The sequence below is a fragment of the Gymnoscopelus braueri genome (assembly GCF_963280865.1).
Source record: "Gymnoscopelus braueri genome assembly, chromosome: 18".
NCBI classification, from domain to species: domain Eukaryota; kingdom Metazoa; phylum Chordata; class Actinopteri; order Myctophiformes; family Myctophidae; genus Gymnoscopelus; species Gymnoscopelus braueri.
In genome coordinates, this window is record NC_137618.1 from 34,074,413 (window position 1) to 34,100,172 (window position 25,760).

The window sequence follows — 25,760 nt, forward strand, 5'->3', positions numbered from 1 at the left end:
AGTTTTTGTGGGAGTATAGAGATAGGAGAGGTAAGAATAAAATAAAAGAACATAAGATACAAACAGATAATCAAAGTAGTGTGTGTAGTAGCAGCTATGTACATGATTTAGAGCATTACCTTATGCATGTGTGTGCATGTCGTTTTAGGAACATTAGCATCATGTGCTATACATAGCATGCCGCCCTGAGGTGAGGTTAAAGAAAGTAGCAGCAGGTACAGTGTTCTTAAGGTGCAGTTCAATAGACCAGTTTGATCAAAACATTGAGCAGCAATAAAAAAGTGAAGCTAAGAACCAGTGTGCAGAATTTATTCTTTTTCACCAGGGATAACACAGGGCCAATGAGAATTTGTTCCTCGGCCAGTGATTGGCCCTGCGGGAGCAGCCACTAGCCCTGACTATTAGTGTGTGGGCTACCCACTGTTGACCACAAGAAGCCCAAATGTTGTGTGGGAGGATCCCATTGGACATAATGGGACATTATTGAGTTTGTTTTCTTTTTTCCCCCCAGTTCATATGTAGCCCCACAACCAACAAAGGTGAGAGGATCTGATTGACATAGTTATGTTTAATGATAACCTTGGTGGACACTTAAACACATTGAACAACTTCGTTTTATCAACATTTTCTTCATACTAATAGTAATGATAGGGCTACATATCAATAAATCAAACGAATGAAAAATATGCCTTTAATGCTGTATCATAAACGCCTTAATGTTTCTGCTGTCGTTCATTCAAGGAAAGGGAGGATGTAAGGGAAGTGATAAAGGTAAGGATGTTAACAAGAGGTCATTCCTCCTCATACTACTTTTTTACTGGTGTGTGAAATGTGTAAACTCTCTTCTGACAGTTTTTACAAGTGTGTTCTGCAATCTACATGTTTTGGATTGTCAAAGCTCTGTGCTGAATTCACACCAGCTGGTAGCATCAGTGTTCCAACTAATTTGATACAACATACAGTATTTGCCTTGGTTTGTTTGTGCAAAGTAATGTGAAACCTTACTGTACAACAAAAAGCCTTCTTCACAAAATGGATTAGATTGTTGGAGCAAACAGGGGGAGGGTGGCTATTATTGTTCTCAGTAGGAGGAGCCTTTTTTACAGTGTGAGATAAGGGAAGCATATTTATATTCACTGTGTCTAGCCGCGGGTTATCATTGGGATCTCATCATTACTGAAATCAAATTGGATCAGAATTGGATAAGAAATACAAAAGTGCCAGTTTGTGTAATTCTTGGGAAATTAGTATAACATTGTTGGTGGGATGGGTCCTGTGTTACTTGTTTCCACTTTTCCTCAGTACATACTGTACAGTACATAGTGGAAAAAAGAGACCATGACATTGTTTGGTCCAAACTCTCAGAGATGCTGCCGAGATCTGAAAGCAAAATTCACCCACAGGAAGCTGATGCCCAGCTTGAGCTGGGGAAAGTACGTCCAAATCGACTGCTTTCTACTACTGACCAGGTAATTGCTAGACTTCTGTTGCATGCTTTCAAATGTTAAAAAACCTAAGATCAAGTGTGGTTTGAGCAGGAAGAAAGTCATTCACTTTGCCAGCTAGAATGATATATCTGCAGTACATTTTAGTAATATAGCTATTTGCGGAATAGATTGTTTTCTGTTTCAATTTTGTTTCCATTTCATACTGTCAATCAGTTTGTATCAGTAGGTATTTACGGAGCCCTGGAGTGGCCGTTGAGGGGAATTTTTCGTTCGCTCGAATTACTTAATTTGAGGGAACAAGTTAGTATTTCGAGCCCACAAAATACTAATTCGAGGCCACAAGATAGTTAGGATGACTTTACTTTACTTGTACTTAAGTACAGTACTTGAGTAAATGTACTCAGGCCATGTTTAGAGACATATTTACTGGGATTATGCAACATAATAGCCTATGTGCATTCATCATTTTCTTTATTATGGTGGAGAAATTGATGCTATCCAAGGATTGTTATTATTATTATAATATTATTATTATTCGTTGGACTGGTCCAATACGATACAAATTTCCAATGCGCTTGTGCGCATATCCAAACACACCCACAGCCTGGCACACAACATTCTATCCTCTAATTCTCCAGGAATGTCTGTGATTATAATTTTCCTATTATCAGCAGATGTCAATTATGTTTATATAAGATGATAGTCTATTCAAAGAAGACAATTGTTCCGTGCGATGCCATTCGCTCCAATAGACACTTCAGTTTTATTCATAGATTACGCAGGAAATAATCTCTCTAGAACAGATTCTGCTCTGCGTTTGAATCTGTCGGGGGGGTTCGTCATATCGCGTACGCACTGGCCTACAAGTGGGCGTGCCTTCAGATCAGGAAGCAGGCCGCGCTTTACCCAATCAAATGTAGTGGGCGGGATTTACGTGTCTGCCGATCCTTCCCCACTAGAAACAAACCGAAACTCATTTAACAATAGCGTCCTCGGAGCAGACAAAACCACGGAAAGATATTCACATTTTAACTTGCTCTTTCATCATAGAAACAAGTGGGCTTATAACCAAAACGATCCATGTTCTCTGGGAGAAGTGGTGTTAGTGTTCCATGTAGAAATATTGTTAGTGGGAATGAAAACATAGTCGCACCACCGGAAGTGAAAGGCTGAAGGCAGACCAAAACCCCGGTTTCCTTGCGTATGTGTGCTACGTCGACTTCCTCCCAGAGCCAAGTGAGATAGTAAAAAACAGCAGAGGGCGCTGTTTTTCCTTTTCATTTGGCGATGGGTTCCCAAATTGCAGGAAATAATGAACTGATTACAATAATATACAATTCTCTCAAATCAGTAACAGGTAGGTGATACATATGTCCATCAAATATGGTTTTATTGAAAGGCAATCAAAGACTAGAGCCTATAAGTAAACGTCGGACATATGGTGTCCATGCAATGCTATGGATTCTCAGTGAGTTCATCTCGGAATTAAATGATGTGATTGTCATTACAATTTTACTGTAATCCACAAAAGTGTGACTGTAAATTCCTTGTGTCAATACATTGTGTTTTTATCGCGGGTGCCAGTATTATTATTACTTCTTATTATTATTAATAGACAGGCTTTGCAACGTATATGTTTGAGCAACTTAAGTGCTTGCAGAACATAATAATAAGCACACTTATTATTATTATTGTTATGAAAATAATAGACCTTACTATTGCAATAATAGACCTATTACTGGAGTATTTCGATTTTTCTATACTTTTACTTCTACTCCACTACATCTCAGACGCAAATATTGTACTTTTACTCCACTACAATTATTTGAAAACTTTAGTTACTTTGTAGATTTAGATTATTCTTACATCCTCAACCACTTCAGCCCTATTTAAACGTTGGCTATTTGAAAATAGCCGATCTACAAGCACACAACGCGTCAATGTGAGGCGTTGTGAGCTTGTAGATCGGCTATTTTTAAAAGATTTTTATACATTTTAGACATTATGATAACTTGTGAAACGGGACACTCTGCAATTTTGAATACCGCACTTGTAGGCTACTTGTATAGTAGAGTATTGTAGAGTATTTCTACATTAGGGTATTGATACTTTTACTTAAGTAAAAATATTTTGTACTTCTTCCATCATGAGCTGTGAGCTTGCAGATCGGCTATTTTCAGTGCACACATGCTCCATGTAAGAGGGCTGTGTCTGCATGTAAGTAGAGCCATTCAATCTGCAAGTGACAAATAACAATAGAAGACAATAGAGGCATGCGATTTCAGCCTGTCTCAGCAGCCCTCACTTATCTCTCTGCTGTGACATCACCAATGCAGAATGGAGGTGCAGCTAGCCAGTAGCTGTTTGCAGAGCCTACCCTGCACTTATGTTTAGCAGTTCAGTCCTAACTGCAGCCCATCCCAGATCCGAGGAGCATCGGTCTGCCCCGTGTCTACCATCTGCAGGATGGGGGAAGCTGAGGTAGTGGAACCTCACCTTGTTCATGCTGTGGCAAACAGCACAAGTACCTGAGTCTGTCTCCCTCCTTTCAGCGCTGCTGTCTATCCTCCTGGATCAGGGGAAACATCAAGAAGAAGGAGTGTTGCTTCTATGAAGAGGAAAACGGGTAGGGTGTATACTGGGAGTGTTGTGATGAAAAGCAGGGTGAGGTATGACTGTAGGTCTTGACTTGACCTTGTCATTGCTGTTGATGCTACTGTTTGCATGCCATCACAGGAGTGATATCAGTTGCCCTCTAGTTCAAAGGATGCAACTCTTTCAAAAGATAGAATAATAAAATATTGCAGCATTGTCTTAGAACAGGCTTGACGTTTTTAGCTTTATTTATTTATTTACTGAATGTACTATGAATGTATCATACGTTATCTGTGTCTTGCATAGTATTTAATATGTTACATGGTATCCAATTCCAGGAATTTGCATTGCATTTTAGCCTATTCAGTAAAAGCTTCAGTGCTCACTGCTCATGTATCTATTTGTAACTCTGAGAATGTACAAATGTAACCAAATGGATTTGGTTACATTTGCACACTCTTTGGACTCAGAGGATTTTACAGTGTACAATATTTGACTGTGTAAATGAATAAACTTCGGGTCTGGCCTCTCCGTTAGAGAGGGTGTGTGTAAGTGCGGCTACCCCAAGAAACATCATGTAGATGAAGCTGTGAAGCCGGAGGACTTCGCGGGAGAGTCGTGGAACAAAGACACGCATGTCTGTGAAAGACCCACTGATGCATTTGGACACATCAACTTTGGTGGCCAGGCACAGAAAACTGGCAAGGTGAGATACTCAACAACATAATGTATTGTTGTTATTTTCACAGAGCTATAACTTCAGCTTTGTGCATGTGTGCAATGTGCATTCTTTGCATTCATTGCTATGAATTGTGTGTGTGTGTGTGTGTGTGTGTGTGTGTGTGTGTGTGTGTGTGTGTGTGTGTGTGTGTGTGCGTGCGTGCGTGCGTGCGTGCGTGCGTGCGTGCGTGCGTGCGTGCGTGTGTGTGTGTGTGTGCGCTTGTGTGTGTGTGCGCTTGTGTGTGTGTGTGTGTGTGTGTGTGTGTGTGTGTGTGTGTGTGTGTGTGTGTGTGTGTGTGTGTGTGTGTAGTATGTGCGAGTATCCACAGACACCTCTCCGGAGGTCCTGTACCAGCTGTTGACAGAGCAGTGGAATCTTCCACCTCCCAACTTGCTGATCTCGGTCACAGGAGGAGCCAAGAACTTTTACCTAAAAGCTCATCTCAAGGGCATGTTCCACAGAGGCCTTATCAAAGTGGCCCAGACAACAGGTCAGCCCAGACAGAGATAAAAATCATGATGGAAAGAGAGTCAGAGGGTTAGAGAAAGAGACTGAGAGGACACTAGAAAATGTCTGGAAGAGAGATTAGTGGATGATCACGTGCCTGTAAACTGTGTATGTAGAGAGCTTCGCCTCAAAATTCCATTCCTCTAGTGTCATATAATGGGTTTGCTGTGTTTCGACCTATATGCGAGGGACAGCGAGTGCATTTTCCGGCAGCGGCTGCTGCCGGTGGCGGCGGCGGCGGCGGCGGCGGCGGCTGGAGCTGCCGGTGGCGTCAGCTTTGGGAGTGTGCTGCGTTTGTGTAACGCAGTCCCCACCAATATTATTTACGATTCTGTGCCTATCGGTACATAACTCGGACGGCGCTTAGTCGAATAGCAGACCATCGGCCGGTCGTCGCGGGCACTCGCGCCTGGAGGCGCTCGGGCGCGACTCCTTGGCCTCAAGGTCTGCTGATTCGGCGCGCCTCCGTCATGGTCCAAAACTATACTTTATCGGCGGAAAAAGAAGTTGACTGCCGCTCCTCCACCGGCAGTTCCGCGACTGCCGCTCCTCCACCGGCAGTTTCCGCGGCAGTTCCGCTGCTCCGCCGGCAGCTGACGCTCCACCGCCGGCAGTCACTGCCGGGAGCTTCCGCTCCTCCACCGGAAGTTCCGCGGACGTTCCGCGGCTGTTGCCGCTGCCGGAGAATGCACTCGCTCCTTCTGCTGTATGCAGCGCACTAATTTTGGTCCCAACTCCTCATGTTGTGTGCAGGTGCATGGATCATCACAGGTGGTACACATACAGGTGTGATGAAACATGTAGGGAGGGCTGTGAGGGATTACGCCCTGAGTAGCAGCTCCACACAGGAACAGATAGTGACCATTGGAGTGGCTACCTGGGGAACCCTCCATAACAGGGAATCCCTGGTGCATCCAGATGTAAGGCTTACATATGAGTATTTTCAACCTGCATCATGAGCATTAGATACATTAACTTGAAACTATGTAATGTGATAAGGATTTACTTGATTAGACCCATTTTATTCAAAGTATCTAAAAATACATCCATTCATGGGTAGCTACTTCATCATTATTCTTTATTTTTTTTCTTCTAATATCTCCTTATTGTTCTATTCCTTTCTCTTCCCCAGGGTTGCTTCCCTGCTCACTATGTGATGGATGAGCAAGGACAAGGCCGGCTGTCGTGCCTCGACAACAACCACTCTCACTTCCTGCTGGTGGACGACGGGACTCACAAACGCTACGGCGTGGAGATCGAACTGCGCAGCCGTCTGGAGAAACTCATCAACCAGCAGCCTCTGGGGAACAGAGGTGAGGTTGTCCACATACTAATTTATAATTGCAATATTTGTTGTGGGAGGAGGTGTGCCCTTTTTGTCCATCCTGTCAGTGACACTGATGTTGTTGTCCTCCAGAGAGTTGCGGGAAAATCCCAGTGGTGTGTGTAGTTCTGGATGGAGGAGAAGGCACTCTAAATGTGAGTCATATCATCCATGTATACCTGTCTGTCTCTGTCCGTCTGTCAGCCTGCCTCGATGTCTCTCTCTCTTCTGACGGTCTCTCTCCTCACCCAGACCATCTTCAATGCCATGAAAAATGCCACGCCATGTGTGATCTTGGAGGGTTCAGGTCGGATAGCGGATGTGATAGCCAACGTGGCGGGGATGACCATAATGGGTGTCACAGATGCCGTCATACATCAGCTTCTGAAGAAATTCTTTGGTGCTGAGTATGACGGCTTCTCTCACCTTGAGATCTCAAATTGGACCAAGAAGGTAACATTACAGGCTTCAAAGCCTGAACAGTGCTCAGAGCTCTAGCAAGATCAGTGAGCAATGTGTTTATGATGTGAAAACATAGACATTGTAATTAACTGTAGTACATTCTCTATACCAGATACAGGACATTATCGGGATGCCTCAGCTGAGTCAGCTGCTGACAGTGTTCAGAATCAATGAGGAGAAGCATGGGGATTTGGACGTGGCCATTCTTCAAGCACTATTTAAAGGTGGGTTGGCATACAGTACTTTTAACTACTTGAAACCTAGTGTCCCTATTCTGGGGAAAACATTCAGCAAAGTTGGTAGATCAATAAGCTCACACATTGTGAGCTCGTAGATCAGCTATTTTTGGGCAGGCGCGTATCGTCATTGGGGCCAACGAGGCCATGGCCCGGTCTGTAAACCCAGCTTGTCCCTGTGTAGGGGCAAGATCCAGGGGAAAAAAAAAACTAAAAATCAACATTAGCAGCCCCTCACCCTATTCTGTTGTAGCCGACCACAGAAAGTCGCCTTTGTTTTCAAATGGGTCTCATTTGCATTCGGCCGAATTGTTTAATGAGTGGCCATTAAAAACCAGTTTAGCCGTCAAACCGGTTCTGGCCCGGTCAACGTTAGAATCCACCAAACGCCACTGTTTTTGGGAAAGGGATTTGGTGTTGGGGGGGCGGGGGTCAGCAGACGTATAGAGTCCTGGGGACCCTGGTCAACTACGTATGTAGGGTTTAAGTGGTTAAATAGAAGGGTAAAGAAAATATTTCCCATAATGGTAAGGTCTGGGCCTCATGTCTGTAGTTCTGACCCAGGACCTGCTACCTATTACTTATTGGGAATCATCCTGGGAAAGAACTTCCGCTAAATGGTATCCTTTATGTATGTGTATTATTGGATGGTTGCATATGACATGGCTGACCACAATCGAAGATGTTCAATCCCTTCCTGTAATAAAGGAATGCAGTGTACAGCACCGACCAACAGAGATACAGATGGGCTTTGTGCCAAGCAGGTGTACCCTTCCCTCTCAGAAAAACGTAGTGACCAAACTGCTATATCAAATGTGCTGAAGTTTGAAACCCAAGACATTGCAGATTTTTTTTTGTAAGATAACTTGCACAGCGTTTCTATCTAGAGAAATGTATAAAGGACATAGAGTGCTTGTGTAAAGCTCACATTGCCTCTTGCTGATGTTCCAAACGACTAGTCTAACCCAATAAGACATAAAGCATGGTATTAAAGCATACTAATCTAAAATGTAGATCCTTAATGTTCCACTACACAGAGACTCACACTAGGATTATGATGATTCATCACTTTATCTAAACCTGCTCTGCCCCTTGTTATTGATCTAATATGCTCTGAAATGCCCACAAAGTGTTTACAATATTTTCCAAACTATTGTTTATAAGTTGGGCCTTGTTACACAGTCTGATCATGTGCCCTAAACAAGTATTTTCTGAAGTATTTTGGCTTTGATAGACTATATTTTTGATCAGGTCAATATCGCTGTCCCTTGATTGTGTTCGGTTGCATTCCAGTTAACATGAAATCTGTGTAGCACCACAGAGGAATGACACATTATAAATAGTATTTAAAGGGCATTAGTATTCGCAGAGTTTGTCCCCTTTTCAAGTATCCTTGAGCAAACTGGCATCTCATTAGACTAATTGGATAATCACATCAGTCAAAAAACATTCATGTAGATACGTTTTATTGTCCTCCTAGCCTCCAGGAGCAGTGAGTCCCTGTGCAGAAAGAACTTGCAGAGACAAATGGAGCTGGCTGTGGCCTGGAACCGTGTAGACATAGCTGAAACTGAGATCTTCACTGAGGAGAGCCAATGGAAGGTACATAACATGATATCACCATGCTGGCCTTGGAACGCCTCAGGATCCCCCAGTCAGAATTAGCAAATGTGGCCCGGGTCTGGGAACTTCTCTGCTGTAACTGTTAATTCCGGATAGACCGGATATGTGGTAGAGGATGAATGGATGGATGGATGATTGGATGGTTACAGTATGTCAGACTCCAGGTCAACTAAACATATCTCGGCTATTGTTGAAATTCAGTCAATTGAGTCTAACAGCCAACAGAAAATGGCAAGTATAGTCATGAAAATGATTTGTATACTGTAGCTTATACAATGTCCATCCTCCTGTCATGCTTTCTGTCCATTCTCTAGTCCAGTGAACTCGAACAGGCCATGTTCTCTGCACTGGTGGGTGACAAACCTCAGTTTGTCCATCTGTTGCTGGACAACGGAGTGTCCTTGAGGCATTTCCTCCAGGAGAAGGACAGACTATGTGAACTCTACAACCAGCTGCCTAGCTGCTACTTCCTCCGTAAGCTGGCTAAGCGGGTGAAAAATCGTCCCATTTCTATGGATCACGTCTCAGAAGAGCTGTGCCACCTGCTGGGCAGGTTCACCCAGCCGCTCTACCCTCTGTCCACCACGAGGCAGCGGAGGCACTCTCTCTACATGGACAGTGATGACACCGAGGACAGTCAGGACACCTCTGTGCCAGTGAGTAGCGTAGCAAAGGGCAGACAGCAAGCCATTCTCTCTGTCTATCTGTCCAACATGTTGCAGTCCGTTTATAAAAACACTGAAGGTTAACTGAACCACTATAGACAATGACATCCATGTAGAAGGCCACACCTACAGTATGATATGGTTGTTAATTGGCTACCAAACTACTGTAACTTCAATGAAATATAATGATATTATCTTCAAATTAATCTGCTACTGTATACAGTACTTTCTGTTCCTGTTCTTCAGCTCCAGCACAGAGAACGAACAGATGAGCCATTCAGAGACCCAGGGAGAGACCTTTTCCTGTGGGCTGTGCTCCAGAACAATAAGGACTTAGCTGAAATTGCCTGGGAGCAGGTGATAAATGTCGATATTCACACGGCAGCCTTTTTTTTTAACGAGCAAAATTAATATGAGTGAGGTCCATGGCCTTATACATTATCAGGCATGAAAGCATGAATCTTTACTTGCTTGTGTGTGCGTATGCACATCTGCTCATAAGTACAGTATATATGTGTGTGTGTGTGTGTGTGTGTGTGTGTGTGTGTGTGTGTGTGTGTGTGTGTGTGTGTGTGTGTGTGTGTGTGTGTGTGTGTGTGTGTGTGTGTGTGTGTGTGTGTGTGTGTGTGTACGTACAGTGCAGAGACGGCATATCTGCTGCTCTGGCTGCCAGTAAGATCTTGAAGAAGATGGCTTCAGAGGTCGGCGATGCAGACGAGGCGGAGGGAATGAAAGAGCTAGCCGATCACTATGAGAGGCATGCCATAGGTACACCACCACGTCTTCAACCACTGTTTCCCCACGTAGGGTCTGGGTCTAGAGAGGGTTCCAGCTGATCCCCTGCTAAATGACCGACTGTTAGGAACCAAATTAACCCTTACTCCATGTACATTCTCAGAATTAAATTAACACTGATGATTTTACATTGTAGACTGGGGTCTCAGAGATAAAAAATAGTTTCAAATGGGGGTCCGTGGTCTACTTTAAATCAAACTGAGGGTTGTTGAAATTAAAAGGGTGTGTGGGTGTGCGTGCGCGCACGGGCATGTGTGTGTGTGTGTGTGTGTGTGTGTGTGTGTGTGTGTGTGTGTGTGTGTGTGTGTGTGTGTGTGTACGTGCATGCATGCGTGTGTGTGTGTGTGTGCGTGTATGTGTTTTCCAGGTGTGTTCAGCGAGTGCCATAGCTGTGATGAGGAACGAGCACAAAAGTTGCTGGTTCGAGTCTCACCGTCCTGGGGGTCGACCACATGCCTTAGACTGGCCCTAGAGGCAGATGACAAAAGCTTTGTGGCTCAGTCAGGGGTGCAGGTACAGTACCCTCAGCTTTATTATTATGTGACTTTAAAAGATCTCTAGTATATAAAACTTAAAACAGCACCTCAGTGATTCAGGGGTCATCACCATGCCAGCTTGTGACAGACATTTTGATCAATGTTGTTACGGACATACAAAAAATAACTGGTCAATAATTTTACCAGAAACCCAAATGACTAGCGCTAAATGTAAACAAATGGACTTTTAATGTGCCATAGTGTCTATGCCAGTGTGCTGCACATGTTAAAACTAGCATAAACACTAGTGCCACAAATACTGAGCCACTATATACAGTGTGTATATATATATATATATATATATATATATATATATATATATATATATATATATATATATATATATATATATATATATATATATATATATATATATATATATATAGACCTCATGAGACAAAAGACATAGTATACACCACATTATTTTTGATGGAAAAATAAAATGCAATAACAGCTGACACTTTCTGACAAAGGAGTCCCATGGAAAGCTGAGAAAAAGGAACTGAAATCTCAGCCACATGTATTTGTTCACCATACATGGAACTGGATAGAGCCCTCTCATCATTATTCTACTGTAAGTAGAAAGAAAGAGAACTTGGAAAGACACTTGCGGACAAACCACACATCATTTGACTAGACATTTCCAGCAGACAGAGAACTGAGAAAAATAAATAAACTAAGAAACTGACATTTTCAGATAATATATATATATATATATATATATATAATCTGAAAACATTTAATAGATTTACAAGCTCACAACACGAAACACATTCGTGACGTGAGTGCTAATTCAAGAAGGTTAGAACAGAAGGGCCCCCTCTCTGCCCCAACAGTTTCATGGTGGGCATGATCTATTTAGCCAACGCTTTTTCATCTTATTACAGACCCCTAATTCAAATAATGCCAAGAGAATAAGTCATTTAGGTATGTATAATTATGGAAAAAGTGTAACATACTGATGATTGCACTTGACTTGATATTTTTACATGGCAATGGTTGAAATTTCAGTTTCTTAGTTTATTTATTTTTCTCAGTTCTCTGCCTGATGGAAATGTCTAGTCAAATGATGTGTGGTTTGTCCGCAAGTGTCTTTTCAAGTTCTCTTTCTTTCTACTTACAGTAGAATAATGATGAGAGGGCTCTATCCAGTTCCATGTATGGTACACAAATACATGTGGCTGAGATTTCAGTTCCTTTTTCTCAGCTTTCCCAGGGACTGCTGGAAAGGTCAAATGATTTATGGTTTGTCAGAAAGTGTCAGTTGTGGTTGCATTTTATTTTTCCATCCAAAATAATGTGTTGTATACTATGTCTTTTGTCTCATGAGGTCTGTTCCCAAACGCATTCAACTGATGTCTTGTCTCATTAGATGTGGTTGAAAAAATAGTAGTAGCGTGTACCATTGATATGCTGCCAGGGTCAATCCAGTGTTAATTCATACTGCCCCACTCATTTGTTAGTTTCAAGAGTTGTGGTTTCCGTTAAGCTGAAGAAGTATTCGATGCACCTCGATGTTGTTGAGAAAGTCTCAGACCATGCATTGGTGGTATGATGTAAGGTATGCCAGTGGAACAATGAAAGAATTAAGGCAGCTATTAGCAAATATTACTTCTAGCTGTCTGTCTTGTCTTGCATCATCACCTGATGCAATCATGTACGGGTACCAACACAACAAATCTCCTGCAGCGTATTAATGAGCATGTCATCCTGACACTTTACGAGTCACCAAAATCATCCAAACAAATTATCTAAAAAATATATTGTGAATATTTAGGATAGATATGTACACATTATAACCAAAATACAAAATGTGCCACGGACATGGACAAGTCTTGCCACGGACACGTTTGTCCGTGTGCGGACATGTTGATGACCCCTGCGTGATTATTTACACAAAATGCTGTACATAAATCTGTCTTAATCTCTATTTGAATATAATAGAGAATGATGTGTAGATATTACTTTCTGATGCTTCGCTTATAAAGATGGATGATCTAACCAGTTGAAGTGTCTTCGTCCCTCAGGCTCTGTTGACCCAGATCTGGTGTGGGGAGCTAGCGGTGGACAATCCTGTGTGGATAGTACTGACCTGCATGTTCTTCTTCCCCCTTATCTACACTGGTTTTCTGGCTTTTAGGTTGGGGGTATTCTTATAAGCCTCCTTTATACTTTGTGGTATGCCGTGTGGCTCGCTGAAAATAACAATATTCAAGTAAAAACTGCATTTTTCACTGTTATAAATTAATTGTTATGAGCTATCATGTATTATAATCCTAATGGTACGTACGTAGCTATAGCCTATATAATATTCTTTATAGATATGTAGTTGCTTTGTAATACAACAGTGCTAGAAGTCATTATTATCAAAACGATGTTGTACACATCTATCAGCACATGGTGGCAGTGAAGCACAAACTTTGTATACCTCAGAGGTAACACACTTGCTATGCATCCCATGTCTGTAATGCTTTATAAACATGCTTATAATGCATTAAAATCTACTTATAACACTCATAATTACAGTTATAAGTACTCATAATCCAATTATAACCTTTTATAATGACTTATAAAAAAGTCAAGTATCATAATACTTCATAATCACTGGTCACTGGCAGACTTTTTCTTTTAACCAGGATCATAGTTTTATCATAGTTGTAATATATTATAATAATTATATAATGCATTATATTAACTATTATAATGCATTATGTGTGTGAAGTCACAATAAATGGTCATTGGGTGCTTTAAGTTAAGTTAAATAAAATAAATAGAATCACATTTGTGCAAGAACAACACAAAACGTTTCAGGAATGTAATTGCTTTACTTAAAGCATCCCATGGCCACTTATAGTGACTTATAATCACACTATAATGCATTATAACAGTGATTATAATACATTATTATAATGTATTACAACTATGGCAATTAATAATACCCTGGATCATAGGACCACAATGGACACAATGGACCACAATGTGTTATCCTTTTAGCATACCTGCATTGCACTGATTCAAAATGTTAATAAAGTATTCAATCAATCAATCAAACCCTATGATCCTTGCAAAGAAAAATTTCTGTGTGTCCAGCAATTATGAAATATGATAATACTTCTTCTTCTAACTATATAACTATATTTATACTGTGTTATAAGCAGATTATAATGCATTATAAGTATAATTATAATGCATTATAGACCTAGGATACATAGCAATTGTTACCTAAAAGAGTTCTATACAGTATTCATGTGTTTTACATTTCTTTGTGAATAAAAAAAGACGTGATGAAGTCATCCAAAGAGAAGCAGAGCGGAGTGAGGAGATCATCACCATGGAGACTGTTACAGGAAGTTCCATTCTGAGAAAGTCTTTTGTTCCGTAAGTGGACAATAGCTGTGTGCTTTGTATGATTTGAATGCTTACGGCAGAAATGTGAACGCTATGTATATGCAAGCTACGTGTGTTTGAATGTTTATAGTGTTCTACTGTACATACAGTACATGCTGGTATCCACTCCTTACCTGGCTCTGAGTGGTTTCTTGGCACAAAAACAAATAACTTTTGTGGACATTTGGCTATCAAGGGCGTTTACAGGGATATCCATTTAAGCTCAGTGACTTCTGCTGCTCTCCTCAGCACCCTTCCCCTTCTGAAGGCCCTGAAGCCTCTGGGGTGCTGGTCCAGACTGGTCAGCCTGTACGGCTCTCCTCAGGTCAAGTTCTACTGGAACATCGTGTCCTACTTTGCCTTCCTCTTCCTGTTTGCCGTGGTGCTGATGGTTGACTTCCAGGTCACGCCCTCCTGGACAGAGATTCTGCTCTACATCTGGCTCGCTTCTTTAGTGTGTGAGGAGGTCAGACAGGTAAGACGACCGCAGTGGGTTGACTCCATCAAAGCAGCTTAAATTAAAAAAAATTAATATCAATCTGTGCGGAAATTCACGCATAACATACTGCATGTGCACAAACACAGACAAACAATCAGTGGTGGAAAAAGTACTCAAATGTTTTACTTAACAAAAAGTATCAATACTTTTTGTAGAAATACTCTGTTACAAGTAAAAGTCCGGAATTCTAAATTTACATGAGTAAAAGTACAAAAGTATTGGTATCAAAATATACTTTAAGTACCAAAAGTAGAAAGTACTCATTATGCAGAATGTCCGTTTTCAAATGTATAAAATTCATAAAAATCCTTTGAAAATAGAAGATCTACAAGCTCACAATGCGTCGCATCGCGGCGCATTGTGAGCTTATAGATCGGTTATTTTGATTGATTGATTGATGTACTTTATTTAGTCAGACATGAGAAACAGTACATGGAAGTACAATTCACAATACAAGGTCTACTAAACTGGATAACTCATAAAGCACTAAGCTTGTTTAAAATGAGTTCCCACGCACACAAATCATGATGACATATAAGAGACAGACAGATATACACTACTCTACAGAACGTCATACAATCAGCTTACAGGTTACTGGTATGAAACATAAGAAATATGTACAGTACAAGAAAAAAAGTTGGGGGGGGGGGGGGGGGGGTTAAGACTTTGAGAGGGGTCAGTTTGGAATTGCAGCCTCCTGAAGGTGTTTCTTTAGGGCAGTTTTGAAAGTGAGTGGTGATACTTAGTGGTGTTGTGATACCATGAGGAGCATGCATAATCGAAATGACCTTGTATGAGGGCCCCTGCAAGAATCTTCAAGGTATTCTTACTGACTAGAGAGGAAATCCTATACAAAAAGCGTGTTCTTTGGTTGACCTTTTTGACCACTCTTTCGGCCATTTTATCACCGGAGAGGTTTGCCTCTCCCTCTTCCTATATACATTTAGGCCATTTTCAAATGGCCTTTTTTTTTGATTGAATATTTTATTAGGCAAAAAAATTAAAACAGCACAGTTACATTTAAAATACTTTGTCTAACAGGTCCGTTCATAAAAGTCCTTGCGGACTTGTTTCCAATGAGGGCCTTGGTATTCAATTCATAGGCATATATAGTGGCACCACAGTTCAAATATCATTACAAAACTAGAAAATGTGCTCCTCGGAGCACAAGTCTCCGCCAGCAGACTATAGCAATTATATTATCATAGCAATAACTAATGAGATACAGTAGAGTAAAAGATATATACTGTAGTTAAATAAAAAGGTGTATGTTAAAGAAATATTTATTAAAAAAAAAATGATTTAAAAATCATATTTTGTCTTCTAATGTTTAAAAATATGTTTTGAACAGTTTCAGCAGTTGATTGGTGTGTTTGATCAGCTTTGGCCTTCTGCGCCTTTGTTTGACCAATGTTAGGTGTTCTCAGAGGGACACACACACGCACGGACGGGTGATTTGGACTAGAAGATACTGTTCCAATCAAGACTGATTGATCCTGTCTTACCTCGCTTCAAAAACGTAAACGGTTTTTTGAAGTGACACACCTATTTATAGAATTGTATTTCGTCATGCATTCCTCTAGCCAATCAAAGGCATTGGTGTCAACATATTAATACGTATTAAGATTTCGGTCTTGTTGTGGGATCAATTCAACTCTAGTCCTCTTCTGTGTTACTGTTGTAGATGAGTATGCTTTCTTAGCTTTGGCCTTCTGCGCCTTTGCTTGACCAATGTCAGGTGTTCTCAAAGGGACACACACACGCACGGACGGGTGATTTGGACTAGAAGATACTGTTCCAATCAAGACTGATTGATCCTGTCTTACCTCGCTTCAAAAACGTAAACGGCTTTTTGAAGTGACACACCTTTTTATTATAGGATTGTATTTCGTCATGCGTCCCTCTAGCCAATCAGAGACATTGATGTCAACATATTGACACGTATTAAGAGTTCGGCTTTGTTGTGGGATCATTTCAACTCTAGTCCTCTTCTACGTTACAATTGTAGATGAGTATGCTTTCTTAGCTTTGGCCTTCTGCGCCTTTGCTTGACCAATGTTAGGTGTTCTCAGAGGGAAACACACACGCACAGACGGGTGACTTGGACTTACTGAAGGTACTGTTCCAATCAAATCTGATTGATCCTGTTTTACCTCACTTCAAAAAGTAGAAGCTTTTTGAAGTGACACACCTATTTATAGAATTTTATTTCGTCACGCGTCCCTCTAGCCAATCAGAGGCATTGGTGTCAACAAATTGACACGTGTCACGTGGAGCTTGCCCAATGTTAGCTTGGCTAACAATGTTTGCTCACACAAAGCGAAAACATATTCTCCACCTTCGGCGGAGACAATAAACAGCAAAAAAAATAACACTATGTACAACAACAAAAAATAGAAAAGAGGGGAAAAATCACACCCTGTGTGAAGTGGGCGGTGTCTTGCTAGCTAATCACAATACTGAATGGAGTCAACCAATCATGTACAAAAAATAAATACATTTATTGAAACACTCTTTATGATGGAAGAAACCATAACTTAAAAAAAACAAATGTATGTTTTTTTTAAAGTTATGGTTTCTTATATAGGGCTATGCACATGTGTCATGTGACACTGGCCAATCACAGTCCTGAATAGACTGTGATTGGCCAATCACGGTGCAGGGTTAGGCGGGGTACATTTTTGGCCAATCACAGCGCAGGATTTGTTGTACAAATATCCAAACCTCACTTATAGGGGCGGTTTCACCGCCCAAAAAAAAAAAAAAAAGTACAAGAACAGGGGGGGGAGGGTCTGCTGTCTAACGGGAAAATGGTACTACCTCCTCCTTTGGCCTCCTGAAAGGTGATTTTTTAAGGCTCTTTTAAATGAGCCCAGCGAACTGCATTTTTTGAGGGATGGAGTTAGACTATTCCAATCCTGGGTGGCAGTGCTGTAGAAGGAGAATTTGCACATGTTTGTTTTATGGGTGGGTGGTACCAAATTGTTGTTAACGCTCCCTCTGGTATTGTGACTGTGGGTGTCGCTAACCTTTTGGAGGTATTTACTCAGATATGCGGGAATAGGGGGCATATCGGGCAAATTTGCATTTACAATTTTGAAGGCCAGTCCCATTTTTAGTTGTTTAATCCTGTCTTCCACCCTGAGCCAGCCTAGGCTGGCAAAATGGGTGGGAGAAAGGTGGGTCATGGGCCCCAATCCGAGGAGTAGCCGAATCAGTTTGTTTTGGGAGGTTTGAAGCTTAGTCTTCAGTGACACTGAGGTGTTGGAGTACCAGGAGGTGCAAGCATAGTCAAAAAGTGGTTGAATCAGGGCCCCAGAGAGGGTCCTGAGGGCCTGAGGGTTGACAAAAGAGGAAACTCTGCCCATAAATTTGGTTCTCTGGTTTACTCTTTTGACCACCTTTGTAGCCATGCTTTCACCTGTCAGGTATTTGTCAAGAACACAACCCAAATAGGTAATCTCTTCTTTGCTAGAGATAATTGTGTCATCGACTTTGACCTTGAAATCATTTACATCCATCTGTCTGAGGGAATGTTTGGTCCCAAAGAGAATGGATTCAGTTTTCCCAAGGTGTAGTGACAGTTCAGGCCTAAATGTATATAGGGCTGAAGTGGGTCACGTATGTTTTGTAATAACTAGAAGTTCGGCCCGCTGCGTGGGCCTCACATCTAGCGCGACGTAGCGCCCACTTTGCAGCGCAGATCGGCCAGATCCACGGTCCTCTCTCTCCCACTCTCGCCCCCTTCCCCTCTCTCTTTGTCCTCCTCTCTCTCTGTCGCTCTCCCCTCTCTCTCTCCCCGTCTCTGTCTCTCTCTCCCCCTGTGTGTGTCTCTGTGCACGTTTGCACACGTGTTCCACACACACACACACACAAACGCGCGCGCGCTACTTTTGGGCTAGTTGACGTAGCGTCCACCTCGCATCGCAAATCCACCAGCTACGTTGTACCAGTAATCCAACTGATATGGCCATATATGGAGATCTCTATCTGTCATTCCTTGTCCCTTAATATTGATAATAGAAACTTTAGGCTTGATCAACTGTCATTGACATTTTCAGATTGTTCTTGAAGAAGATTAGTTAACATTCTTTGAAAAGTTATGATTTTTTCCCATTCCAAGTGGCTATGGCTGCCTGGCAAAGTTTGCGGGCCCTGGGTAGAGAACTTGATTTGCGGAGATCTGCACTGAGGAGGAGCGCAGCATTGTAGTTATGTGAATCAATTGTACATGGTGCAGCCCTTGAGTAACTCTCTTGGCTTTATTTCGCACACATCGCAGGCAACGCACTGTGTGTGTGTGTGTGTGTGTGTGTGTGTGTGTGTGTGTGTGTGTGTGTGTGTGTGTGTGTGTGTGTGTGTGTGTGTGTGTGTGCGTGCGTGCGTGCGTGCGTGCGTGCGTGCGTGCGTGCGTGCGTGTACGGATCTGCGCATGCAAACGCACACACATATATGTTGACATAATGACGACCTGTTTCTCTAGCTGTAGTGCGATGCAAGTGCATGATGTTGGTGCTCGGTTTCTCCGTGACATGATGATTAGTTTGTATAAGAAAATAGTGCATCTCCATTCAACGTGTTGTTCGTAGCATGAGTTGTAGTCAACACATGGGGGCGGCCATAGCTGAGTGGTTAGTGAGCCCGCCTAGGGAGCCAGAGGCCCTGGTTGCCCCAGGTACGATTCCAGGCCACGCCAGCATATGTGTCGATGAAATGAAATTTGTCCTGCAAGACTCTTAACCCCTAATTGCTCACAGGCCCTCATTGGAAACAAGCCCGCAAGGACTTTCATGAACATCCTGTTAAAAGGAATTATCCTTATCCTTACAACAGTGGAATGCTGATGGCGTCGCAGCGCGAGTGTCCCCCCCCCCCCCCACTCCCAGTGCAGCACTTGCTTGCTTGTTTGTTTCTCGCACCTGATTGGCTTAGCCTGCGTTGCCAGGTCCGATTATTTCATAAGCGATTTTGGGCTTATTTGGTCGCTTCTTTTGGTCTCGTTTTCATAGACCACGCCAGCGCTTGTTTCTCGCCCCTTTTTCACGGATGTGAAACGGGCACATGATTGGCTTGCCAGATTGTGATAATTTTAACGTTGCACACATCCCGGAAGTAAACTGTGAGCTGAAATATTGCAAACACTTTATGATTATTAGAAGTGGAGACAAATGTGAAAGTGGAAAATAAATTAGATTGTATTGTCAGAAAAGCCATGAGCGATTTTTGTAGCAAGTTGGGAGTGAATTGGACCACTGCTTTGGCCGTGAGCTGTACCTAAAGTTTTTGGTACAGAAAGGGCATGGACTCTGTGTTGCAGGATAATCAAACATCTACAAAGTAACTAACTAAAGTTTTCATATAATTGTAGTGGAGTGAAAGTGCAATATTTGCCTCTGAGATGTAGTGGAGTATAAGTAAAAGTACAGAAATTTGTAAATACTCCAGTAAAGTCAAAATACCTCAAAATTGTACTTACAGTACTTGAGTAAGTGTACTTAGTTACTTAACACCACTGCAAACAATGAATAACAGCTTTTACAATGAGGATCACTTCATGAACTGATGACCGCATTAAAACAGCATTGTTTATATTTTTGCCCGTCCTTCCTGTTTCAGCTTTTTCATGACCCTGATGGATTCGGGTTCCGTAAGAAGGCAAGGATGTACATCAATGAGTTGGGGAATATACTAGATGTGCTTTCCATTGTCCTCTTCATTATCGGCCTTGCCTTTAGGTGAGCTTCACCCCTCTGAGAAAGGCAGATATAATCAAAAGATTAACAAGTTGTTGGGTTTGCTAAACGACTCTGTCTATGCTCTCCTTCTCTTTTAGGTTAAAGACTGAGCTGTTCTATGTAGGTAAAATCCTCCTCTGCATTGACTTCATAGTCTTCTCCCTCCGTCTGATGGCCATTTTCACTATCAGTAGAACCCTGGGCCCCAAGATCATCATTGTCAGGAGAATGGTGAGAAGATGGATGAGGGAGGGATAGTCCATTCTGGTATTGTGACTATTGACACTGATGGCTAAACTGACAGCAGATGTAGACCTGGCAGCATAATGCTTCAAAACACCTTTTCATCTAGTACAATATTGGTTCTGAGTTCCCAAGTACTGCTGGTTTTCTATCCTGGTAGGATAGAAAACCAGAGTAATACAACGTTTCCCAGTGAAAGTTTTGAAATGCAGTTGTTTGTAAATTGTTATAATAAATACAAAAGGTAACAATGTTTCCAGACATATTTCCATTATTATTATTTTTTGTTCAAGGTTTCTTTATTGGTATTTTCTATTTTACATACAGGCCAATAAAACAAAAGCATTCAAGAAATGTTGTATGTTACCCCTCCCACCCCCCCCCCCCCCCAAAGTTCCCACTCCGAAAGAGCCACAACCCTGGTATCTTGTTGTGGACATATTTCCATTCTGATACCAGACATCAGTGCTTCTAGTTTGTGACTGTTGTCTGTCTTTAAGATGTAACAGGCACCTGGTTTCTAAGCATACTGTATTCTTATCATCCTCCATTGTTCCAATTGTTGCATCTCTCTTGTTTGTCTTTGCCTCTCCACCCCACAGATGACGGATATGTTTTTCTTCATGTTCCTGCTGAGTATCTGGGTGGTGGCGTATGGCGTGGCCAAACAGGCCATCCTCGTACACAACGAGGACCGGCTGGACTGGATTGTCCGGGGTGCTGTGTACGAACCATACCTCACCATTTTTGGGAATGTCCCTTCAAATATTGATAGTGAGTGCAGAAGGACCATTCTATTCCTGTTATTACACATTATTTTAAAACATTTAGATGGAGATAGGTGGAGATAGAACAAACAGAGAAAATGCCATTCACGAACCAGTGCCATTATGATTACCAGATGACCTCTGTACCCACTAAGCTACGGGCGAATATGTACTTGGTCATTCATTAGCTGGTTTAGCCACCAGGGACTCCAGTCGCTTATGTTTTTTTTTATTTGAGCTGCATGGTGTACTGTACTAACAAACAAATAATGATCATTTTCAAACTCCTGGAACTTTTTTCAAGTTTAATCATAATATATAAGTAAGTACATAAGTAAGTACATTTAGAGAAAGCATTACTGAAGTGACATTGTGGTAGCACAGGCCACAGCAGACAGATAGGATTCTAGCTTCAGACAATTATTCTGGAGGTCTGCTTGCCTTTAAAACACCTTAGACACTGTATTCAACGCCATGCTGTAGTTCTATCCTAAACGTATTGACATTTCTGTAGTTCAAACTCCCATTGCTGGGAGTGAAATGTCACCATGTTAAGTATTTATTCCTCTATAGATGCTGGGTTTGACATAAGCTCCTGCAGTGTAAATGGCACAGATCCTCTCAAGCCTAAGTGTCCTGTGCTCAATGACAACCAGATGCCAGCATTCCCGGAGTGGCTCACCATCATCCTGCTCTGTGTTTATTTGCTCTTTGCCAACATACTGCTACTCAACCTCCTCATAGCCATCTTCAAGTGAGTTCACCTTGAGCATCTGTGCTCTTTGGTTCAATCATATATGCATGACAGAGACTGAATCACTTAGGACAGTGGTGTCCAAAGTCCGGCCCGCGGGCCATTTGCGGCCCGAGGACCAATTTTATACGGCCCTTGGCTTCATTCCTAAATTGTATTATGAACGGCCCGCCTGCACCTTCAAAAAAATAAAAAAGATTTATAAAAGTGAAAGTTGCATTTTCCTCCTTCGTCTCAGGATGGCAGCACCTTCTCTAGCTCTTGCTTAACCCTAAAACCGAAATAAAGTAACAATAAAATGCCCCAAAACGCTCAAAATCCACCTGAAAACCGCACATTTTCGCCCAAAATTCACCTATAACCGAAATCTCAGAGTGAGAGCAAAGGGATATAAACCAGGGATAGAGATAGAGAACAGGTTAAATAGATCAAATAAAGATATATACCTATATTCAGATTGATAGCATATGTGAAAACAGGTATGTATGTAAGTAAGCGCTTCAAATTCAAGTTAAAGTTCACCTAAAACTCCAAATTCTCCCTCATGCCAATTGAAATGTAGGCTAGGTGAGTTTCCTTTGTCCACATCACACTAAGGGAGGTTGCCAGCACAACTCTAGCAGATTATCCTAAACAGCTGTAGTCAAAAATAACCAGTTCTTTACAGCTCCACCAAGGGCAAATACATCACAATAAAATTACTCCATACAGCTTATGCAGCATAATCCAAGTCATCTGAAGCCAAACGATCACCTCAAGTAGAACAATTATTATGTAAAGTTTGTGGGTGTAAACGTGGATTGACGCCAATATTTTGTCTTTTCCTCGTCTCCTCCTCTCTGTTCATTCGCAGCTTTACCTTCCAGGTGGTGCAGGACAACACGGACAGGATCTGGAAGTTCCAGAGGTATGAGCTGATCAAGGAGTACTACAGCCGCCCCGCTGCCCCTCCTCCCTTCATCATCCTCAGCCATCTCTACATCTTCATCAGGCGCATGGTGTTGCGCAAGCCTCCCATCAAATCTAAGGAGTTCAGTAAGTGCCAAGTTAGTTAACGTTTACAATTGTAAAGTAGTAGTGGAGTACTGGTGAACTGTGTGTGTGTGTGTGTGTGTGTGTGTGTGTGTGTGTGTGTGTGTGTGTGTGTGTGTGTGTGTGTGTGTGTGTGTGTGTGTGTGTGTGTGTGTGTGTGTGGGGGTGGGTGGGTGGGTGGGTGGGTGGGTGTGTGTGTGGGGGCAAACTTTCTGTCCCATTTGGATTTAACTGAAGTTTCATAAGGTTTGGGTTAAGGTTAGGGTATTGGTTAGATTGGCTATGCTTAAGGTTAGGTTAAGGAGTCAATGCAATGTCCCCAAAAGTTAACAAAACCCACGTTTTTGTGTTTGTATGTGAGAGAGAAATGGAATGAGGGAATTTTATGTGTCGTGGTCCGTGAGTGTTAGGGTAAAAAAAAAGGTATTGTAAAATTTGTCCCACTTATAATGTAATAATGCTTATTCCTGTGTTTCCTCAGAGAATGAGTTGCCTAATGCAGAAGAAAAGGAACTGCTGTCCTGGGAGGCCTTAATGAAGGACAACTACCTGGTGTCCACAAGGCGTTCTCAGAGTCAGAGCATGGAGCGCCGCATTCTAGACACAGCTCAAAAGTAAAAGCCTTTATTAGCTCCCTAGAAGCTCCCTTGGGCACTTTGACTGGAAATATACATACTGTATATTGAGGTGGCAATGCAACATGCAGCTGTGCCTCTGTAGTGTACTCTCATGTTTTTTTCCCTCTTTTTTAAATTCACTCCAGAGGTTGCTTGTTAAAAGTATGTGCTTGTTTATGTCCTCAGGGTTACCACCATAACAGAAAAGTTGGAGCAGGAGGAAAAGAGAAGCTCTGCTGCCTTGGTGAAAAGACTAGTTCAACTTGAGGAGCAGGTTGTCAGCCCATCTTCAGTTATTGCTGATGTTGCATCTGTATCTGTATGAGAGCTAATAAGCTGCTGCCATCGCACGTCGCTTGACAAAAACAATGTGTTTTCTACATGACTCGTTTAATTTCTGTCGAGCGATACGGGCATACGACAAAGTAAAATAGCCTTAAGCAGTCACTGTTATGCTACTGTATGACTGCAGGGTTGATTCACAACTTGACATAGTTCTTGACTCGCTCAATCGTGCATGTATATTGGATGCTTGTGAGTGACAGTATTTGACCCAGTTCTTTTCATCTCATCAGGTCTTCCAGTCAGCCAAAGCCCTGCAGTGGATTATGGACAGTCTCAAATCTCAGGGTCGTGTGGCCAAAGAGGACCCACCACAACTGAGTTAGTATCTGAAATACACTGACAAAAAGCATCACACAATGAATTTGACACGACTTTGCCTCAACTGCTTGCGCTTGTCTCCTCACCAGTATTAAATACAGACTCAAAAAGTGACTCCCCAGAAATAAGGAGAGCTCTAAGCGCAAATTCAATAAAGAAGACCTAAGGCCTATATGTCGTAGCGCCTCGCTATACTCTGCGTCACTTCCGTTCCCACGCTGCCATTCACAAATCTAAGCGAGCAATACTGACCAATCTGTAGCCAGCCAATCAGCGATTGGGCTCCGCTCTATCAAATATCACCGCCTCTAACTTGTCATTCTCCTTTCAGTCGGCGAACAGCAACCCACCTCCATCTCGTGATGTCCAAGAGCCGAAGGGAGGTCGATTCTTCTGCACTGCCACCACCAGCGTCTACTCTAGACTCCATGGGGGCTTTCTCTCCTATTCATAATCTATGTATTTTAAATGCTAATGGAGTCTAATTGCCAAATCTACTCTTAATAAACATTCTTTTTTATCAAATTGGCGTGATCTCTCTTTTATTGAAATGTCAGAAAGAGACTGTGACAAGTTTCATGTGAATGCCCGTTAGTTCCATTACCCAGACAGCAATGTCAATGGCTTTCCTGTGCCTGAGGAGAAGGTGCCGTGGGAGGACATTCAATAATCAATGCTGAGACTTTGTAGCTGGTCCTAGATGACTGCTGCATGATAACCGTTTGGGTTTATTGGATTTAATAAGTAATATCCTCTCTTTTCTAGGTCAGCTTTACCTCATACATGCCCCCTTTTTATGTCTCTGAAAATATCGAAGGTATGTTTTTACGTAAAGGAAGACAACAGTTTTGCTTTCAGAGCTGGAAATAGTTTTTTCTTGGATCACGTTTAAAGTTAATCAACTACATCCTGGCTCCTAAGGGGGTTTGTGTCATCTGATAAGGCACCAGTGTTGAGGTATGCCCTTCACAGATCAGAGTCTCTGTTCTTGGATAATTACAGGTATGATACCATATGAGACATGTGACATTAAATAACAAGTATTATTATAACAAACATGTTTTGATATGTCATATTACTCATCTTTCCTGTCATAACCCTGTCATAAGAAACCCAGGAGGGAGAACAGGCATCAGGGGAAGAGCATTTTG

The 25,760-nt window shown here is 42.0% G+C and overlaps 1 protein-coding gene across 1 annotated transcript; it reads left to right on the top strand.

Annotated features, from left to right (window-relative positions):
• The first annotated feature begins 1,151 nt into the window (after positions 1–1,151).
• LOC308073815 (transient receptor potential cation channel subfamily M member 2-like) lies at positions 1,152–25,134 on the top strand. Its single transcript, XM_080412986.1, has 26 exons — positions 1,152–1,469; positions 4,001–4,074; positions 4,581–4,749; positions 5,074–5,254; positions 6,025–6,191; positions 6,404–6,584; positions 6,689–6,750; positions 6,848–7,048; positions 7,170–7,281; positions 8,774–8,895; positions 9,231–9,572; positions 9,828–9,938; positions 10,220–10,349; positions 10,744–10,889; positions 12,940–13,052; positions 14,192–14,290; positions 14,549–14,774; positions 20,415–20,533; positions 20,632–20,764; positions 21,379–21,550; positions 22,117–22,297; positions 23,151–23,332; positions 23,811–23,943; positions 24,133–24,220; positions 24,522–24,609; positions 24,941–25,134. Exons 1-26 carry the CDS (start codon positions 1,368–1,370, stop codon positions 24,970–24,972), a joined length of 3,666 nt encoding a protein of 1,221 aa, XP_080269112.1. The 5' UTR covers positions 1,152–1,367; the 3' UTR covers positions 24,973–25,134.
• The last annotated feature ends 626 nt before the right edge of the window (positions 25,135–25,760 follow it).

Excerpts from the sequence above, each read along its gene's own strand:
- LOC308073815 (XM_080412986.1), top strand. The coding sequence starts at position 1,368 with ATGCTGCCGAGATCTGAAAGCAAAATTCACCCACAGGAAGCTGATGCC. Across the intron at positions 1,470-4,000 it reads TGCTTTCTACTACTGACCAG|CGCTGCTGTCTATCCTCCTG; the intron begins GTAATTGCTAGA and ends CCCTCCTTTCAG. Across the intron at positions 24,610-24,940 it reads AGAGGACCCACCACAACTGA|TCGGCGAACAGCAACCCACC; the intron begins GTTAGTATCTGA and ends TTCTCCTTTCAG.